This window comes from Haliotis cracherodii, unplaced genomic scaffold (assembly GCF_022045235.1).
Source record: "Haliotis cracherodii isolate W230 unplaced genomic scaffold, xgHalCrac1.p SCAF_9, whole genome shotgun sequence".
Classification (NCBI taxonomy): domain Eukaryota; kingdom Metazoa; phylum Mollusca; class Gastropoda; order Lepetellida; family Haliotidae; genus Haliotis; species Haliotis cracherodii.
Window position 1 is genome coordinate 28581153 of NW_027266343.1, and position 20991 is coordinate 28602143.

At 42.7% G+C, this 20991-nt stretch overlaps 1 protein-coding gene across 1 annotated transcript in view; it reads left to right on the forward strand.

The window, feature by feature from the left end:
- LOC139452500 (helicase POLQ-like) overlaps positions 1-20596 on the forward strand; it is a 36896-nt gene extending 16300 nt beyond the window's left edge. Inside the window, exons 9-20 of the mRNA XM_071234001.1 lie at positions 6260-6414; positions 6853-7092; positions 7886-8027; positions 9897-10001; positions 11021-11188; positions 12874-13147; positions 13451-13608; positions 15332-15430; positions 16272-16445; positions 18365-18478; positions 19013-19147; positions 19561-20596. Of these exons, the coding sequence (XP_071090102.1) occupies positions 6260-6414; positions 6853-7092; positions 7886-8027; positions 9897-10001; positions 11021-11188; positions 12874-13147; positions 13451-13608; positions 15332-15430; positions 16272-16445; positions 18365-18478; positions 19013-19147; positions 19561-19662 (1866 nt within the window). The 3' untranslated portion in view covers positions 19663-20596. The remainder of the gene's footprint in view (positions 1-6259; positions 6415-6852; positions 7093-7885; positions 8028-9896; positions 10002-11020; positions 11189-12873; positions 13148-13450; positions 13609-15331; positions 15431-16271; positions 16446-18364; positions 18479-19012; positions 19148-19560) is intronic.
- The last annotated feature ends 395 nt before the right edge of the window (positions 20597-20991 follow it).

Below are 20991 nucleotides of genomic sequence, written 5' to 3' on the forward strand. Positions count from 1 at the left end.
AATAATGTTAAAAGCAGCCTTAAACCCAACTCACTCACACACTCAGTACAATGGTACAGTGAACACTGCTTCACTCAGTACAATGGTACAGTGAACACTGCTTCACTCAGTACAATGGTACAGTGAACACTGCTTCACTCAGTACAATGGTACAGTGAACACTGCTTCACTCAGTACAATGGTACAGTGAACACTGTTTAACTCCAATGTCCACTGTTATTTCAGTACAATGTCCTCAATTTCAACACCATGTCCAGTGCTTTTCAATGTCCCCTGTTTCAATATTATGTCCCCTGTTTCAATATAATGTCCTGTGTTTCAATACAATGTCCTCTGTTTCACCATCATGTCCATTGCTTCACCATAATGTCCATTGTTTCACCATAATGGGCCCTGTTTCAGTACAATGCCCCGTTTCTGTAGAATGTTCACTGTTTCAGTACAAAGTCCACTGTTTCAATACAATGTCCACTGTTTCAATACAATGGTCCCTGTTTCAGTACAATGTCCCCTGTTTCAATACAATGGTCCATGTTTCAGTACAATGTCCACTGTTTCAGTACAATGGTCCCTGTTTCAGTACAATGTGCCCTGTTTCGGTACATTGTCCACTGTTTTAGTACAATGTCCCCTGTTTCAGTACAATGTCCACTGTTTTAGTACAATGTCCCCTGTTTCAGTGCTATGTCCCCTGTTTTAGTACAATGTCCCCTGTTTCAGTACAATGTCCACTGTTTCAGTACAATGGTCCCTGTTTCAGTACAATGTCCACTGTTTCAGTAAAATGTCATGTTTCAGTACAATGTTCACTGTTTTAGTACAATGTCCCCTGTTTCAATACAATGGTCCCTGTTTCAGTACAATGTCCACTGTTTCAGTACAATGGTCCCTGTTTCAGTACAATGTGCCCTGTTTCGGTACATTGTCCACTGTTTCAGTACATTGTCCTCTGTTTCAGTACAATGTCCCCTGTTTCAGCACAATGTCCCCTGTTTCAGTACATTGTCCACTGTTTTAGTACAATGTCCCCTGTTTCAGTGCTATGTCCCCTGTTTCAGTACAATGTCCCCTGTTTCAGTGCTATGTCCCCTGTTTTAGTACAATGTCCCCTGTTTCAGTACAATGTCCACTGTTTCAGTGCTATGTCCCCTGTTTTAGTACAATGTCCCCTGTTTCAGTACAATGTCCACTGTTTCAGTAAAATGTCATGTTTCAGTACAATGTCCCCTGTTTTAGTACAATGTCCCCTGTTTCAGTACAATGTCCACTGTTTCAGTACAAAGGTCCCTGTTTCAGTACAATGTCCTCTGTTTTAGTACAATGTCCCCTGTGTCAGTGCTATGTCCCCTGTTTCAGTACAATGTCCCCTGTTTCAGTACAATGTCCACTGTTTTAGTACAATGTCCCCTATTTCAGTACAATGTCCCCTGTTTCAGTACAATGTCACCTGTTTCAGTGCTATGTCCCCTGTTTCAGTACAATGTCCACTGTTTTAGTACAATGTCCCCTGTTTCAGTGCTATGTCCCCTGTTTCAGTGCTATGTCCCCTGTTTCAGTACAATGTCCACTGTTTTAGTACAATGTCCACTGTTTCAGTGCTATGTCCCCTGTTTCAGTACAATGTCCCCTGTTTCAGTACAATGTCCCCTGTTTCAGTGCTATGTCCCCTGTTTCAGTACAATGTCCCCTGTTTCAGTACAATGTCCACTGTTTTAGTACAATGTCCCCTATTTCAGTACAATGTCCCCTGTTTCAGTACAATGTCACCTGTTTCAGTGCTATGTCCCCTGTTTCAGTACAATGTCCGCTGTTTTAGTACAATGTCCCCTGTTTCAGTGCTATGTCCACTGTTTCAGTGCTATGTCCCCTGTTTCAGTGCTATGTCCCCTGTTTTAGTACAATGTCCACTGTTTTAGTGCTATGTCCCCTGTTTCAGTACAATGGTCCCCTGTTTCAGTATAATGGTCCCTGTTTCAGTACATTGTCCCCTGTTTCAGTACAATGTCCCCTGTTTCCGTACAATGTTCCCTGTTTCAGCACAATGTCCACTGTTTTAGTAGAATGTCCCCTGTTTCAGTACAATGTCCTCTGTTTCAGCACAATGTCCCCTGTTTCAGTACAATGTCCCCTGTTTCAGTGCTATGTCCCCTGTTTCTGTACAATGTCCACTGTTTTAGTACAATGACCCCTGTTTCAGTGCTATGTCCCCTGTTTTAGTACAATGTCCCCTGTTTCAGTGAAATGTCCCTGTTTCAGTGCAGTGTCCACTGTTTTAGTACAATGTCCCCTGTTTCAGTGCTATGTCCCCTGTTTCAGTACAATGTCCTCTGTTTTAGTACAATGTCCCCTGTTTCATTACAATGTCCACTGTTTCAGTACAATGGTCCTTGTTTCAGTACAATGGTCCCTATTTCAGTACAATGCCCCCTGTTTCAGTACAATGTCCCTTGTTTTAGTAGAAAGTCTACTGTTTCAGTAAAATGCCCCCTGTTTCAGTACAATGTCCACTGTTTCAGTACAATGTCCCCTGTTTCAGTACAATGTCCACTGTTTCACCATAATGTCCCCTGTTTCAGTACAATGTCCCCTGTTTCAGTACAATGTCCCCTGTTTCAGTACATAGGTCCCTGTTTCAGTACAGTGTCCACTCTTTTAGTACAGTGCACACTGTTTTAGTAGAATTTCCCCTGTTTCAGTATAATGGTCCCAGTTTCCGTACAATGTCCCCTGTTTCAGTACAATGGTCCCAGTTTCAGTACATTGTCCACTGTTTCAGTAGAGTGGTCCCAGTTTCAGTACAATGTCCCCTGTTTCAGTACAATGGTCCCAGTTTCAGTACAATGTCCCCTGTTTCAGTGCTATGTCCCCTGTTTTAGTACAATGTCCCGTTTCAGTACAATGTCCACTGTTTCAGTACAATGGTCCCTGTTTCAGTACAATGTCCACTGTTTCAGTAAAATGTCATGTTTCAGTACAATGTTCACTGTTTCAGTACAATGTCCCCTGTTTCAATACAATGGTCCCTGTTTCAGTACAATGTCCACTGTTTCAGTACAATGGTCCCTGTTTCAGTACAATGTGCCCTGTTTCGGTACATTGTCCACTGTTTCAGTACATTGTCCTCTGTTTCAGTACAATGTCCCCTGTTTCAGCACAATGTCCCCTGTTTCAGTACATTGTCCACTGTTTTAGTACAATGTCCCCTGTTTCAGTGCTATGTCCCCTGTTTCAGTACAATGTCCCCTGTTTCAGTGCTATGTCCCCTGTTTTAGTACAATGTCCCCTGTTTCAGTACAATGTCCACTGTTTCAGTAAAATGTCATGTTTCAGTACAATGTCCCCTGTTTTAGTACAATGTCCCCTGTTTCAGTACAATGTCCACTGTTTCAGTACAAAGGTCCCTGTTTCAGTACAATGTCCTCTGTTTTAGTACAATGTCCCCTGTGTCAGTGCTATGTCCCCTGTTTCAGTACAATGTCCCCTGTTTCAGTACAATGTCCACTGTTTTAGTACAATGTCCCCTATTTCAGTACAATGTCCCCTGTTTCAGTACAATGTCACCTGTTTCAGTGCTATGTCTCCTGTTTCAGTACAATGTCCGCTGTTGTAGTACAATGTCCCCTGTTTCAGTGCTATGTCCCCTGTTTCAGTGCTATGTCCCCTGTTTCAGTACAATGTCCACTGTTTTAGTACAATGTCCCCTGTTTCAGTGCTATGTCCCCTGTTTCAGTACAATGTCCCCTGTTTCAGTACAATGTCCCCTGTTTCAGTGCTATGTCCCCTGTTTCAGTACAATGTCCCCTGTTTCAGTGAAATGTCCCGTTTCAGTACAATGTCCACTGTTTTAGTACAATGTCCCCTGTTTCAGTACAATGTCCTCTGTTTCAGTACAATGTCCCCTGTTTCATTACAATGTCCACTGTTTCAGTACAATGGTCCTTGTTTCAGTACAATGGTCCCTATTTCAGTACAATGCCCCCTGTTTCAGTACAATGTCCCTTGTTTTAGTAGAAAGTCTACTGTTTCAGTAAAATGCCCCCTGTTTCAGTACAATGTCCACTGTTTCAGTACAATGTCCCCTGTTTCAGTACAATGTCCACTGTTTCACCATAATGTCCCCTGTTTCAGTACAATGTCCACTGTTTCAGTACAATGTCCCCTGTTTCAGTACATAGGTCCCTGTTTCAGTACAGTGTCCACTCTTTTAGTACAGTGCACACTGTTTTAGTAGAATTTCCCCTGTTTCAGTATAATGGTCCCAGTTTCCGTACAATGTCCCCTGTTTCAGTACAATGGTCCCAGTTTCAGTACATTGTCCACTGTTTCAGTAGAGTGGTCCCAGTTTCAGTACAATGTCCCCTGTTTCAGTAGAGTGGTCCCAGTTTCAGTACAATGTCCACTGTTTCAGTACAATGGTCCCTGTCTCAGTACAATGTCCCGTTTCAGTACATTGACCCCTGTTTTAGTACAATGTCCCCTGTTTCAGTGCTATGTCCCCTGCTTTAGTACAATGGTCCACTGTTTTAGTAGAATGTCCCCTGTTTCAGTACAATGTCCTCTGTTTCAACACAATGTCCCCTGTTTCAGTACAATGTCCCCTGTTTCAGTGCTATGTCCCCAGTTTCTGTACAATGTCCACTGTTTTAGTACAATGACCCCTGTTTCAGTACAATGTCCACTGTTTTAGTACAATGTCCCCTGTTTCAGTGCTATGTCCCCTGTTTCAGTACAATGTCCTCTGTTTTAGTACAATGTCCCCTGCTCAGTGCTATGTCCCCTGTTTCCGTACAATGTCCACTGTTTCAGTACAATGGTCCCTGTTTCAGTACAATGGTCCCTATTTCAGTACAATGCCCCCTGTTTCAGTACAATGTCCCTTGTTTTAATAGAAAGTCTACTGTTTCAGTAAAATGCCCCCTGTTTCAGTAAAATGTCCACTGTTTCAGTACAATGTCCCCTGTTTCAGTACAATGTCCACTGTTTCACCATAATGTCCCCTGTTTCAGTACAATGTCCACTGTTTCAGTACAATGTCCCCTGTTTCAGTACAATGTCCACTGTTTCAGTACAATGTCCCCTGTTTGAGTGCTATGTCCCCTGTTTCTGTACAATGTCCACTGTTTTAGTACAATGACCCCTGTTTCAGTACAATGTCCACTGTTTTAGTACAATGTCCCCTGTTTCAGTGCTATGTCCCCTGTTTCAGTACAATGTCCTCTGTTTTAGTACAATGTCCCCTGCTCAGTGCTATGTCCCCTGTTTCCGTACAATGTCCACTGTTTCAGTACAATGGTCCCTGTTTCAGTACAATGGTCCCTATTTCAGTACAATGCCCCCTGTTTCAGTACAATGTCCCTTGTTTTAGTAGAAAGTCTACTGTTTCAGTAAAATGCCCCGTTTCAGTAAAATGTCCACTGTTTCAGTACAATGTCCCCTGTTTCAGTACAATGTCCACTGTTTCACCATAATGTCCCCTGTTTCAGTACAATGTCCACTGTTTCAGTACAATGTCCCCTGTTTCAGTACATAGGTCCCTGTTTCAGTACAATGTCCACTCTTTTAGTACAGTGCACACTGTTTTAGTAGAATTTCCCCTGTTTCAGTATAATGGTCCCTATTTCAGTACAATGCCCCCTGTTTCAGTACAATGTCCCTTGTTTTAGTAGAAAGTCTACTGTTTCAGTAAAATGCCCCGTTTCAGTAAAATGTCCACTGTTTCAGTACAATGGTCCCAGTTTCAGTACATTGTCCACTGTTTCAGTAGAGTGGTCCCAGTTTCAGTACAATGTCCCCTGTTTCAGTACAATGGTCCCAGTTTCAGTACAATGTCCCCTGTTTCAGTAGAGTGGTCCCAGTTTCAGTACAATGTCCACTGTTTCAGTACAATGTCCCCTGTTTCAGTACAATGTCCCCTGTTTCAGTACAATGTCCCCTGTTTCCGTACAATGGTCCCTGTCTCAGTACAATGTCCGCTGTTTCAGTAAAATGTCCCGTTTCAGTACAATGCTCCCTGTTTCAGTACAATGGTCCTTGTGTCAGTACAATGTCCCCTGTTTCAGTACAATGGTCCCTGTTTCAGTACAATGTCCACTGTTTTAGTACAGTGCACACTGTTTTAGTAGAATTTCCCCTGTTTCGGTATAATGGTCCCAGTTTCCGTACAATGTCCCCTGTTTCAGTACAATGTCCACTGTTTCAGTACAATGTCCACTGTTTCAGTACAATGTCCCCTGTTTCAGTACAATGTCCCCTGTTTCAGTACAATGCTGACTTGAAGATTCAGGACCCCGACCATCTCCTGGGGCTAGTGATGGAGGTGATTCCCAATAACTCCTGCCTAGTCTTTTGCCCCACAAAGAAAAACTGTGAGAATGTGGCTTTGATGCTGTCTAAGCTGATGATCAAACATCACAGGTAAGTGTTTTCTAATATCGGTAGGTAAGTGCGGCCTAGTCATTCATAGCACTGCGATTCTTGGTGCACAGGTGCATCCCTAAGATTCCCAGTGATATTTACCTATGCATGTGGGATTCTCTATAGTGATCAACACCTCAATCTGTCCTTCCACATCAAGCTGACACACTTCTTCATCTACAACCATGTACCTACCTTTACGTAATATGACTCTCAAACACAATGTATGTTGGTATAACTTATTATTTAACTAAGGGTGTCCCAAAAATATCAAAGCAAAAACATTTTTGCTTTTTTTGAGGTAATATTTATATTCCAACAATAACAAAACATCACTTACTGATTTTATCGTGTCAGATGGTGACAGAGAGTTATTGATTTGCTGTAAAAGAGGTGATTTAGATGAGATTGGATAATTCCTGGTGTTTTCTGACACAGACACCTGACCACGGTAAAACGCACAGAGAGGAAGCAACTGCTCCAGGAGCTGTACCGAGATGGCAACGGTCAGATCTGTCCCGTCCTGGAGTACACCGTCCACCTGGGTATCGCCTACCACCACAGCGGCTTGACCATGGACGAGCGGAGACTGGTGGAAGACGCCTACTCTGAGGGGACGCTGTGTCTCCTCACCTGTACCTCCACCCTCGCTGCCGGCGTCAACCTCCCCGCCAAGAGGTAGGACACGGTTGGGGGACTAAAAAATAATTTAATTTGTTTAATATTGGGATGTTTTTAAAGTTGTTATTTTCTAATATTCAGAGGTATTTTAACATTGCAAAAATGTCAAACAATGCATTTAGCCTTTTCCTCTTTATTGGTCCTGTTATCCTTCAGTGAAATACCAGTCACCTCTACAAAGCCATAACAGTTGTTACAAGTGACATGAATTGGAACATATTAAATTCCAATTTGGGAATGAATATAACTTGATGCAGAGTTGGTTTTGAATATTGTCCTCTGAGCAGTTCAAGATGAGTCCCTGCAATGTATTATACATCTATTGTATTATCACAAATTTCGATCCATTTGGCCCTTAAGCTCCGTTTTGAGTCTTGTTCAAATAAAACAAAGCTTTTATAGCCGTCCAACCAAATTACACTGTTCCTAGATGATTGAATCAAGCGCTGAGCCTACTGGTACTTGATTTGGCTTCTGAAGGACTTTGTCTACCGTGATACCCAGGGAAACAGGTTTTCATCCAAATGTTTATGGACAACAATAGTTTGTTTCGATTCATTGAATTGAGGGCTTACAAGACCAAATTTGGAGGAGTAACAACAAATGAAGTCCCAGCACAAGTGTCACGGATCAATGCTCGTACTATTGACCGATGATCTAATATTGCTGACTATGTTGTCACCCCACACTGAACTCCATACTGTGACTTGCTGTGAAACACCATCTTGAAAGGTCCTCTGTTAGTAAAGTCCTCATTACAATGTTAGCACGGTTTATTGCACTGTTTCAGAGTGATCCTGCGAAGTCCCTATGTCGGCAGTGGCTTCATCAATCACAGCCAGTACAAACAGATGACTGGGCGTGCGGGGCGGGCTGGCATTGATGATTCAGGGGAGAGCATGCTCATCACAAAGAAGGCGGATGCTCCCAAGGTAATCAAGCAATGTCCTCTGTTATAGTAAGTGATCGCAACTCTATCAAGGTTTGCCCTGAATTTGGCTGTCCGGTCTTGAAGAGGTCTTTAGTTTCAGCCTGCCTTGAAAAGTCCATAAAATTCAGGGAAATGCCTTGACAAGGCCTTTGCAACCAATTTTACTCTGCTGTTAAATATATTATATACAGTTATGTTTTTCTCTTTAATATTGAATGATGACATCATGTATCAAAGAATTAGTCTGTAAGACACATGATAATAATATTTAAACACTGGATTTGAATATTTGTTTTGAGTATTTGGGTGTACAAATGGAGCCATTCTGACCATGAAATAGAGTAAGAATGTCCTAATAAGTCTTGGGTTCCGCCTTAACAAGTATGATAACTGCCTTGAAAAAATATTAAAACAGCTATAAATGTGTCTTCTCAAGTTTTGTAAGATCTGTGTCGCTGGATGCTGTGCCTCCCATAGTCCAGCTTGGACTTGCATAGCTTAACTACCAAAGTACACTGTCACGGTGTCAGTACGTATGTGTGGAGCCAAGGAGCCACCGTGGTGGTGGCCTGTATGGCCGACAGGACGAAACTGACGCTGATGATAAACTTCAAGCAGAAGACGATGTCTAATGACAAGTTCCCCATTGGCATGTATGTCACCGTCCCAGAAAAAGGGTGGATGGATGAATCACTGATGCACAAGTGGATCAAGAATGTGTGGATGCAGAGACCTGGGGCTGCTAGAGGTTGCAAGTCCCTGCTTGTGTGGGACATGTTCAGGGCACATTTGTGCAAGGCTATCAAGAAGCAAGTTGGCAGACAGCAAGATGGCTGCTGCATACCTCTGCTGCAGCTATTAGACGTCTGTCTCAACTCACCATTCAAGGACCGAATGGAACAGTTGGATGGTGAACGGCGACCACACATACACAAAAAGCATCAAGCAAAGAAAGGCCCCTCTACCAGTTGTTGCTGAATGGGTCAAGGCAGCCTGGAAAGACATACCAGAGGACATGGTGAGGCAAAGGTTTCTAAAGTGCAGGATTGCCAGTGCAATGGATGGGTCTCAGGACAATTGCCTGTTTGAAGATGTAGAGAAGTCGTTGTCTCAAGGCGAGAGATCTGAGGACACAGAACCCGAAATCTTTGACAACTTCGAACGTGAGCTGAACTATTACTATGATGACCGAACAGAATCGGCAGCTTGGAACATTCTGTGCACTGGAGACTCTGACTCCAAGTTTGATGGATTCACTGATATATGATTGTGTTCCTTGTGAAAAGGAAAAACTGTATATGGATGATTGTGTGTGTGTTATAAAACGCCTCAATATACCAGCTAAATGACAGCAGTGTGTGTCTGTGTGTTTGTGTGCATGAATAGATGACTCGTAACTCGTAACACCCAGCGTACCATCAGCTCAACAAAAGCTCCAATCAGTCATAATCCTTTTGTTTATATTACCGTCAAGTTCTTCATCCATATATCTTGCCCTTACCTTTGTTGCTATATTTCACCAGAATCCTATTATCAAGGATTTGATTCCCAGTTGTCCCTGACTATGTTTCTAGGTTTGCCAGCAAATACACATCCCCTGGGTTCCACAAAGTGGTAAACATCTAAGACCTGCATCACTCCAGGTTGCCCTACCACAGTTATCTGACACGCCCTGATTGTACTGGCATACTGTTCAAAGAGGCGTTACACCAAACTCACTCTGTTATACAACTAGATCTCTAGTGTTGGGTTGTGTTTGTATCCATGCTAATCCACGAGGCTACCTGCATCCCGAGTTTGTTAAATGGCTGTGTAAGTGGTTATTGATTAACACAGCATTAGCCCTAACTCCCCGCCCTTGTCTGACCAGGTGCGTGAACTGCTGACCACCACTCAGGAGCCCTGCCACAGCAGCCTGATGTACGATGAAGGGAAGGGCATCCGGAGTCTGCTTCTCTCCTCCATTGGACTCCAGGTAGTTCACATACTTTGTTGTAAATAAAAATTGCAGGATTTTACTGGATGGAAAATATTGTGTTCTATTCACACAAAAAATGACCATGATAGTCTGGGACTTTAGCCGCTAGTCCAAAGCTGAAGTCCAGTTAAAGTCGGTCAGCTCACAATAGTTCTTATGGTGACATGACAGTGCACATAATGTGATGCTGAGAGCCAGGTTTGGGCTAGTGGCTTCAAAAGGTTCTGTCACAGACGTCATGGCTCTGCATACTTTGGGTTTTGGGGACAATGGGATTCACAGTAAGAATAGTTGTCTGAATCATAAGATGTTACCCTCGATCAAGGGCGTCCATATAAGATGGTGTTATGTATTGTCAGCACCTACCTGCGCTTGTGGGCTTCACCAAACTGGTCATCATCAAAGACCAGCATTATAAAGCAGATGTGCTGACAAGCACTGATGTAACTGAAATACTGGATGACAGAGCTGAACTGAGAAGTTGGATATGAAACTGATGACAAGATGATCAAATGCTTTATTACAATTGCAGGAATGTCTCTGTGTAGATTCTAACACTGTTTCATGTCACAAGTTAGTAAATCTACATTATGTGTATCAATACAGAACAGATTATTAGCCTGATGTGTTTTTCTATCATAAATATCATATCAGGAAAATTAATTATGTCAGTCTTAATCTCGTTATCATATGATGTCAGTCTTAAAATAATTGAAATTATAAGTCATTCACTCATGTAACATGTTGTGTACACACAAACATATAAGGTTGCAATTTCCAATAATAGGCTGCACTGATGAATGTTTCATGTAGCTTAATCAAGCCCTGACCTCATTTGTATTTTTACTGGATCATGATACCAAGTTTATCAGACTGTTCCTGAATTGATAAACGTGTGTATTGTGCTGTGTATTGTGCAGTCTGTTGCCCCATATCATTCCAGGCTTACCGTTGCCCTTGCCTGTTCTGGTACCTATATGATGCTGATTGCTGATGGAGTTAAACTTCTATGTCAGATTTTGAAATCAACTGATGAGATCCTGAGGTTCATGAAGCAGACGTTGTTGTCGGTGCAAGCAGCTGACCTGGGCTGTGATGTGGAAGCTTTGACCAGGGCCTCTCTCAACCAGCTGCTGAAGCTGAAACTGGTCCAGCAGGCCAGGAAAACACCTGACTCGTCACAGGTGAGTGGACTCACATGTACACCTGACTTGTCACAGGTGAGTGGACTCACATGTACAGCTGACTCGTCACAGGTGAGTGGACTCACATGTACACCTGACTTGTCACAGGTGAGTGGACTCACATGTACAGCTGACTCGTCACAGGTGAGTGGACTCACATGTACACCTGACTCGTCACAGGTGAGTGGACTCACATGTACACCTGACTTGTCACAGGTGAGTGGACTCACATGTACAGCTGACGCATCACAGGTTAGTGGACTCACATGTACAGCTGACTCATCACAGGTGGGTGGACTTGCATGTACAGCTGACTCATCACAGGTGGGTGGACTCACATGTACAGCTGACTCATCACAGGTGGGTGGACTCACATGTAGAGATGACTCATCACAGGTGGGTGGACTCACATGTACAGCTGACTTGTCACAGGTGGGTGGACTCACATGTACAGCTGACTTGTCACAGGTGGGTGGACTCACATGTACAGCTGACTCGTCACAGGTGGGTGGACTCACATGTACAGCTGACTCATCACAGGTGGGTGGACTCACATGTACAGCTGACTTGTCACAGGTGGGTGGACTCACATGTACAGCTGACTTGTCACAGGTGGGTGGACTCACATGTACAGCTGACTCGTCACAGGTGGGTGGACTCATATGTACAGCTGACTCATCACAGGTGGGTGGACTCACATGTACAGCTGACTCGTCACAGGTGGGTGGACTCACATGTACAGCTGACTCAGCAGAGGTGGTTGGACTCACATGTACAGCTGACTCATCACAGGTGGGTGGACTCACATGTACAGCTGACTCGTCACAGGTGGGTGGACTCATATGTACAGCTGACTCATCACAGGTGGGTGGACTCACATGTACAGCTGACTCGTCACAGGTGGGTGGACTCACATGTACAGCTGACTCAGCAGAGGTGGTTGGACTCACATGTACAGCTGACTCGTCACAGGTGGGTGGACTCACATGTACAGCTGACTCATCACAGGTGGGTGGACTCACATGTACAGCTGACTCGTCACAGGTGAGTGGACTCACATGTACACCTGACTTGTCACAGGTGAGTGGACTCACATGTACAGCTGACTCGTCACAGGTGGGTGGACTCACATGTACAGCTGACTCAGCAGAGGTGGTTGGACTCACATGTACAGCTGACTCATCACAGGTGGGTGGACTCACATGTACAGCTGACTCATCACAGGTTGGTGGACTCACATGTAGAAATGACTCATCACAAGCGAGTGGACTCACCTGTAGAAATGACTCATCACAGGTGAGTGGACTCACATGTAGAGATGACTCATCACAGGTGGGTGGACTCACAATTACAGCTGACTCATCACAGGTGGGTGGACTCACATGTAGAGATGGCTCATCACAGGTGGGTGGACTTGCATGTACAGCTGACTCATCACAGGTGAGTGGACTCACATGTAGAGATGACTCATCACAAGCGAGTGGACTCACCTGTAGAAATGACTCATCACAGGTGGGTGGACTCACATGTAGAGATGACTCATCACAGGTGGGCCAGCTCACAAATATGACACACTTTGTCACTCAGATATATGTTAACCCCCTAGGTCTCTAGGCTAGAATGGTCTCCAACACTCTATTGCTTCACATTAGAGGCATCTTTTGATCAGTTGGTCTTATTTTCAGAATGGTTCTCAGAAAACAAAGATGTCCAATCAGAGTCAAGGCCTTAACAAGCCGAAAATATTCTCTCAAACTAGCCCAGGATCGCAGCAGTCCATGAACAGTTCAGCAGCAGGACCTGACAAATCTGAAACTGCATCTAACAGTGCCGGTCATGATAGCCATGTTGCCATGGGAACAGTTACAATGGAAGATGGAGCTACTCTTGATGCAGATATGTCCAACAGTCCAAATATCCATCTGGAAGTCACAGCACTAGGCAGGGCAACGTTTAAAGGTGAATTTCAAGCAGTTGTCCAGAATATTTAGGTCTTAATTTTTACATGACGTGTTGTTGACACTTGTTCTAACAAATTTGTTTTTGTTAATAACCACATTTTGATTTCATTTGGTTTTTTTTATTACCTTTGTAAACAAGCTTGTTGACAGAGACAGTGAAAAAAATGTTCTGGTCTTAAAAGTAGGAATGTTAGGTATTGTGCAGTAATATTACATTGATAATGAAATTTTGTTTAAGATATCAGTGCAAAAAGAAACTTTAATGATAGCGGTAATCTGACAGGGGCTGTTTCACCTGCAGGGTCTATCGACACCGACAACAGCAGCCTGCTGTATGATGACCTGAAGAGGGCGGAGGAATCCTTGGTTCTGGCCTCCTATCTCCATCTCCTGTACCTCGTCACTCCGTACGACATGGCCCGGGACCTACACATACCCTGGATGGTCTACTTTGAACAGGTACAACCTGGAATAGGCTTTTTTGTTATAACAATTAATCTGTGGGAATCCTGGGAACAAATTCCCTTGGGCCCCGTTCCTCAAAGTGATCTATATTTCTGTGGAAAGGGAGTTAACTGACAATAGAAGTCCAGTTACCACCCTTGCCGAACAAACTGGAATTTGTAGGCTCAATCGTAGCATCACCAGTGGCTGTTATGAGTTATTTCCCTTCTATGTCCTATTGGCCAATCAGATTCCACCTCTCATATCACTTGCATTTTCTTCAAACAAAACGGCAGTGCCCAGTCAACACAATCTAATCGATAATCAAGAGCGGTATTGAAATGAAACATCTTACCCCACAAAATGCATCAAATCACATGAGCACCTTGATAAAAATGTGAAAAGAATTGAAAAATATTTTGTAGACACCCAGTTGACAGTACACATGCTTTGCAAATCCTGCTATCGACTGAATTCTGCATGGCAGACGCCATGTTGTTTACAGACTTGATGTCGATTGCATTACAAACTTTTTATTGGGCTATGCATTGACTTATAAGGCCAACAAAAACAGAACTCTAACATTCCAGCCCAGTTCAGAAGTGGGTGAGAACTGGACATCTACAGTCGGTTAACTCCCTTGACTTGGGAAGATGAGTGATCATGGGGCTATGATGATCGTAACTCCTACACTCTAACACTTAGACAATCATGACGCTATGATCATTTGGGGAATGGGGCCCAGGACCCCATCCCATGTTTGGTATTATGTTACATTTCTGGTAACCATAAGATTAGAAAGATCAAGTGGAATAACTCCTTTGAGACACCACTCCTTGAGATTCTCAATGCTGACTGGACAGTTATGGCATTACATTATTGAGACCATTATGATAAGACGAAACAAGTTGATAACATTAGGTCATCTTTACATACCTGTTAGGGCAGTGAAGTTTCTCATGAAGTTTAGCTACTGGGTACTTACAACAGATAATGTTCTGTGACAGTGTGTGATACTTATTTCGGTAGTTTCATGACAACTGCTTCTACTGCAGCTGTGATATTGCATCAAGCACAGCAGACTAACTTGATCATGTTTGAAATTCACACACAAATACAAGTAGGCAAAGCAAAATTTCTTCTGCTTTTGAGTAACACAAATACTCTCTTACGTGAAGTATGATTTCTGACACTATATAATTGTCACAAATGAGATGATAGTCAGAAAAGACAGCAGTGCAGTCGTTAGAATAATGCCAGATCACTACATTTTCTTGTTTAAAGAAGACAGCCTCTGTGATCTTGTGGTAGAGTGTCCACCTGGAGAGTGGAAGGTTGGGGGTTTGATCCCCACGCGTCATACCAAAAGACGTTAAAAAATGGTACTTGCTGTTACCCTGCCTGGTGCTCGTGCATGCACATAACTATACATTAGTGCAATAATCGTGAACGCGACGATGAACCCAATTTCGCCTCACCTTGTTTAAATTAAGGAACATACTCTGAATATTGCAAAAGTAAGACAATAATTACATCCATTGAACATACACTTTTTATTAACATTGATGTGTCTGTAGTTTTTGTTGATATTTAATTGAAAAACTTTGTTTAAGGAAATTAAGCTGAAATGAACCTTGACCCCATTCTTTCCCAACCTCCTGCCCCTTTAAGTTTGGCCTTATAAATATTCACCTGTATGTTGCAGGACTGTACTTCTCTTGTGTTCTTTCCTCTCTAGATGAACACCTTGAATGCGATGGAGATGCGTGTGGCCTCCCTCATCGGTGTGTCAGAAAGCTACATTGCCAAGAAAGCCTCGGGACAGAGTTGTAGACAGGTTACTTGTGTGGCAAACATTGGGTCATTTACTAGAAAATTCAATTCAGTCGTCCATGTGTCATTAACAATACAGGATAAAATTATATAATATATGATATATAATAATAATTTGTGTTTGTAAAAGTATTGAATGTGTTTACTGCATAGGAGTAGCTTCATAGTTATATTGAAGGAGCGGACGGTATTGTGGCCTTATATATGGATGGGAACATGTAACAATAACAAGAATGTGTTGCCTGTGGCTGGGGACCAGCTTTAGAATAGATCTCGGGCTGTCTTATTGCTTCTCATTAGAGAGGGAAGCGGTGCTTAAAGCGTTCGCCCGTCACGCCAAAGACCCAGGTTTGATTCCCAACATGGGTACAATGTGTGAAGCACATTTCTGGTGTCCCCCACCGTGATATTGTTGAAATATATTAAAAAAAACAGCCTTACAAATTGGCACTGGTCCTATAGTCCTTGCCAAAATGCCCAATAGTTAGGGTATCATAAGGACTAGTAGAAATTTGCCATTTTTAGGGGTTTTGCTATACGTTATCATTATAAGGACTAGTGGACTGAAACTGTTAGTTTCTAATGCTGCTAAAACTGGCGTAAAACCAAACTCACTCACTCTCTATTATTAGAAGTGACTGAATAGAGGCTTGGTGAATTTGTCGATTGAGTGCGGTCATACTCTGAGACATTGATCTGAATATCAGTCACAGGTTTGTCTGATCCAGATTTGATTATTTACAGGCAGCTGAGTCAGACATGCTGACTGAGGTGTTAAGCAATTAAGATGAAAAAACAAACCAATCACTTATCAACTAAAACATAAAGACACTCTGCTGTTCCAGAAGGTGAATGAGTTTGTCATCAGCCGCTTCTACCTGACTCTCATGTTGAATGAGCTATGGCAGCAGAAGACGGTGTGGCAGGTGGCCCAGCGCTTCCAGCTCAACCGTGGCTTTGTCCAGAACCTCCTCTCTTCCGCCGCCAGCTTCGCCTCCTGCGTCTTCCATTTCTGCCAGGTTCGTAGAGGTTGTAGCCAGCAGTGTCATTCACCCATCTTCCATGTCTTATGTGTTCAATGAATATTCTACCATGAATGTGGAAATTACTCCATTCTGATTGGTCATTCGGAGGTTGTCAGATCACAATAAACCCCCTCTGATTAAAACAGCAGATATGACAGGCGCATAAACACTGTCATATGTTCGAGTGAACAAACTGCTTGGGCATATAGAGTTCCATATTTTGTTTAAAGGCTGTTGTCTCTGATTCCACGATTCAGTTTGACAACCCACTGGACAGTGAACTCACATGTATTTGCTAACACCAAAGAGTTCACGTTTTGTTTTCCCATGATAGAATGGAGATACACATACTGTGTTTTCAGTGTGGAGCTGAGTTAACCACACTAAATTTAACATTTGAAACCTCACACTGCACTGTCGGTTCCAAATTCAATTTAGCATGGTTAAGTCTACAGGTAACCTAGTTTGACATTGAATACACAGTATGTTTATCTCCTAAATAATTGATGACCTGTCATTGGTTGGAACAGTAACTAGGCAGACAGTCTAGTTCTTCAGATCACTATCCATTCTCATAAAAATCAGATCTTTTACTTGGATATGATACCTGTCTGCGTAAAGATATGAGGACACCTCCATACCAGGACACCTTCATGCGAGGACACCTCCATACCAGGACACCTTCATACCAGGACACCTTCATGCGAGGACACCTCCATACCAGGACACCTTCAGGCAAGGACACCTCTATACCAGGACACCTCCATACCAGGACACCTCCATACCAAGACACCTCCATACTAGGACACCACCATACTAGGACACCAACATACCAGGTGATATCAGGTCAGGTTCCTGAGCGAACTTTGTGACCAGTTAAAATGAAGGATATGCATGGGTCTTCAGCTCAACTGATGACAACAGATTCTAAATGAATCCACTTCATATCTTTACCTCCTTGTTTCGGAAGCTTTGATGTGTACAAATGTAAACCCACACAGAACACAAGTATTCCTACAACGGTACTGCCGTTTGGGTGTATATGCCATGGCACTTGGGAACAACAGTATAAAGTATCCACAACAATACAATGTCCTGACTTTATTCATGTACATTTGGAATTTGACATAGCAAATCGTTTAGAAGATACGGAAAGCAGATTTGCTGGTCTGAATGCTTCACTCACTTGCACTGAGAATTTAGAAGCCTCAATGCTGATTGGCTGACAAGAAGGTTCACCTGACTCCTCCTCCTCCTAGGGAGATATCCTCAGATCGTCATTCAGAGAGGTTTGATATCAGAGTAAAACATCTGTTGTTAACAAGATTGGATCACTAGTCTGCAACGTCTTGACAGTGGGGATTACTGTGACTGGCTGATTGTGTGTCTTCACAGCCCAACAGTTTGGATTGTTGATACTGAGTTCAGTCACTAGTTTGACCATCTTCCCGAGGCAAGGGAGTTAACTGATTATTCAAGTCCAGTTTCCACCCTTGCCGAACTAAGCTGGAATTCCGGAGTTACAATTTGGCTGGACTAACAAGTCTATGCATCGTCCAATCAAAATCACATAATGAACTAGACATCCGGTTCAGAAACAACAGGGATTTCAACGTGCAGATTTTATTGACTGCAGGATTTGCAAAGCAAGTGAACTGCCAATTGGGCGCCAACATATATTTTCTAAATCTTTTCAGGTTTTTAATCAAAGTGCTCAGGTAGTAAGACCCATGTTATTACAATATGATCAGAAACTGGACTTTATAGTCAGTAAACATCCTTGCATCAGGAAGATGTCGTTTGTCCTGTCCAGACTATTTGCAGTGATGTTGGAATACTGCTGACTGATGCATTATACAGCATTCACTTACCACTCAGTGCAGAGAAAGGTAATCAGTGTCTGGTTCTTGCAGGAGCTGGATGAGTTCTGGGCCTTCCAGGACCTACTAGGCAACTTTGTGAAGCGTCTGTCCTACTGTGTGTCCATGGAACTGATTGCGCTGCTAGAGATTCCTGGAGTCAAACTGGTGAGAGTAACTATCATAACCCACACCGAAGTACCCCAAATGTCTTAGATAGGCTTTGTGTCCCTTAGACTTGCCAGGATCTGCTGCTTAATGATTTGAATAACAGATTCTTCCTGATTATGATCCTTGGTTTTAACCTCTAGGCTATTTTTCACTGTTGGTTCTCATCCTACAGTAACTCACTTTGCAGAATCGCTTTGCCAAAATCCTATGATTGTGGTTTCTAATCCCTTATTTGCCATGTTAATGCTTTTTGGTTTGTCAGCACCATACCCCTACTTGTGAGTTTCACCGATGTGGTCAACATTTATTGCTGAGTGTGATAAACAACAAAACAGACAGTCAACAGCGTCTTTACTCCCATGATTAGCAAAGATGCTGTAATATACCTAAAATAATGTTGAAGACTCCTCTCCTCTCCTCTTCTTCCCTCATCACAAATGAAGGAGGTACCGGTAATATTTAGAATCATGAATGGTTTGTGTTGTTATCATGCAAATGTATCTCATGCTAGAAGATCACTGGTTATTCCAGGGTCGAGCTCGCCAGCTATACCACAGTGGACTACGAACACTGCAGGATGTTGCTGCCGCCGATCCAGAACAGCTGGTGAAGAACATCGAGCACATGCCGCGTAAAGCAGCCAGACAGATTGTGGCTTCAGCCAAGGTGAATATTGCCTGCTAGGCTAAGTAAGGCCAGATTTATGTTTTTGGGTTTAAAGACTTTTGGCCAGAAAATTCAGGTTGATAGATTGAAAATATCATGTGTATTTCTGATGAAGTTGGACTAGTAGCATTAGATTTTTACTTGCCCTAAGGACAATTTAGTAGTTGCGGCCTACTGGAATGTATGCATTGTATGATTTGATCAATGTGAAAGGAGATTAAGCTTTACTGTGTAAAGTGTGCCCCTTCCTGGCATTGAAATCTATCTCTCCCTTGAGTGGGTCTCTAATGTATAGGAAATAGGATGTGATTCTGTTGTGTGGAGTTTATCAATCAAAAGCACATGGATTGATTGGAAGAATCTTGTCATCATGTCATGTTTGTACTTTCACATTTAATTTGTGTCCGTTTCAGGTGATGCTAAATGAGAAAGCAGAGACACTGTGGGTGGAGGTTGAAAGCCTTGTTGCTTTACCCATGGTTCAGTTAGGGACTTCATCAGTGACTAGTCTGTAATTAGAGTGTGATGTCTTGGTACATGCCTGCATTATATGTCCAGCAGTCTATATGTTGCTGGACAGATGGACTGAACTAGCCTGTCCTTGCAATCCACTGACCATGATGTGTTTAGTGGTTCTGAGCCTGATTGTAATCTGAGTATAGCTTAATACTGGAGGGACCCTGTGTAAATGTGGTGTAAGGCACCATATTGTGCTGTGCAGAGTTATGTCCCTTTGCCACTGCAGGATCCAAAGGTCATGGGCTCCCATCCCATATATGCCGCTGTTGTAATCTTTGTTCAACAAGCCATACCCATTCAAGTGGTGAAGGTCAAGGCCCTGCATGACATTGGACTTTCCTCCCGCACTGCTGACACACTGTGACTGAAATACTGTTAAAGGCAGTCAACTTGACTTATTTACTTACCAACAATGAATCTCTTGCTGAGGGAGGGCTTAGGTATTATTGTATTGCCATATGAATTAAAATTTCACTTGCTCCTGTTGGTGAAAACTATATTCTGTTTACAAACATTTTATGAAGGAACTGAAAGTCTCTACATTGGTTGATGTATTATATAGTTATTTATTAACAAGTTAAATTGAAAATGATTTCCTACATGTTCACTTTATAATGCCGTGACTATGACAGTTTGGAGTTTCCAGGTGGGACTATAGCTAGCTCCTCAGCAGATTGTCCTAGTTGTGAGAGGTGGTTTGTCAAACTCGCTTAGTTGGTTGATGGTGGGACATCAAACCCTGATGGCCTGGACCATTGCTCATACTATCAATCACTGGGTTGTTTATTTACAGGCTGCTGTAAACAGGAATTACACACGTTATAGTTGACCGTAGGATCCATGGGTATGGCTATTGAAATGTTACGTAAATGTTCAGAAAGACATTTGATATTTCAATTAATCACAATGTTTATATGTATTTAAGGTATACTGTATCGGAGATATGTTACATAAATAACATTTATTTATTTATGTAAAGAAATACATTTTCAAAACAGGATGTGTTTTGTTATTACTCCTACTTATTAAAACAGAAGAACAGACAACAGATTCAGTACCGGGAACAGGAGGCCCAGAAGATAAAGAAGTGAGCTGCCTTGATCTGCTTGTTCAAATCCCAGATTTCCATGCATTTATGAGCATCATTCTTGTGGTGTCACCAGTTCAACTTTGGAACTTGACAGTGTCACAGAAGAGCTAGAAGCTTGTTTCACCTTAGGACCAGCTTTAGAAGAGGGATCTGTACATGTGGCTTGTATTGTACCATACACAGTAGATAGGGTCATTGTGTCCGTGTAGGCACAGTAACATACACAGTGGACATG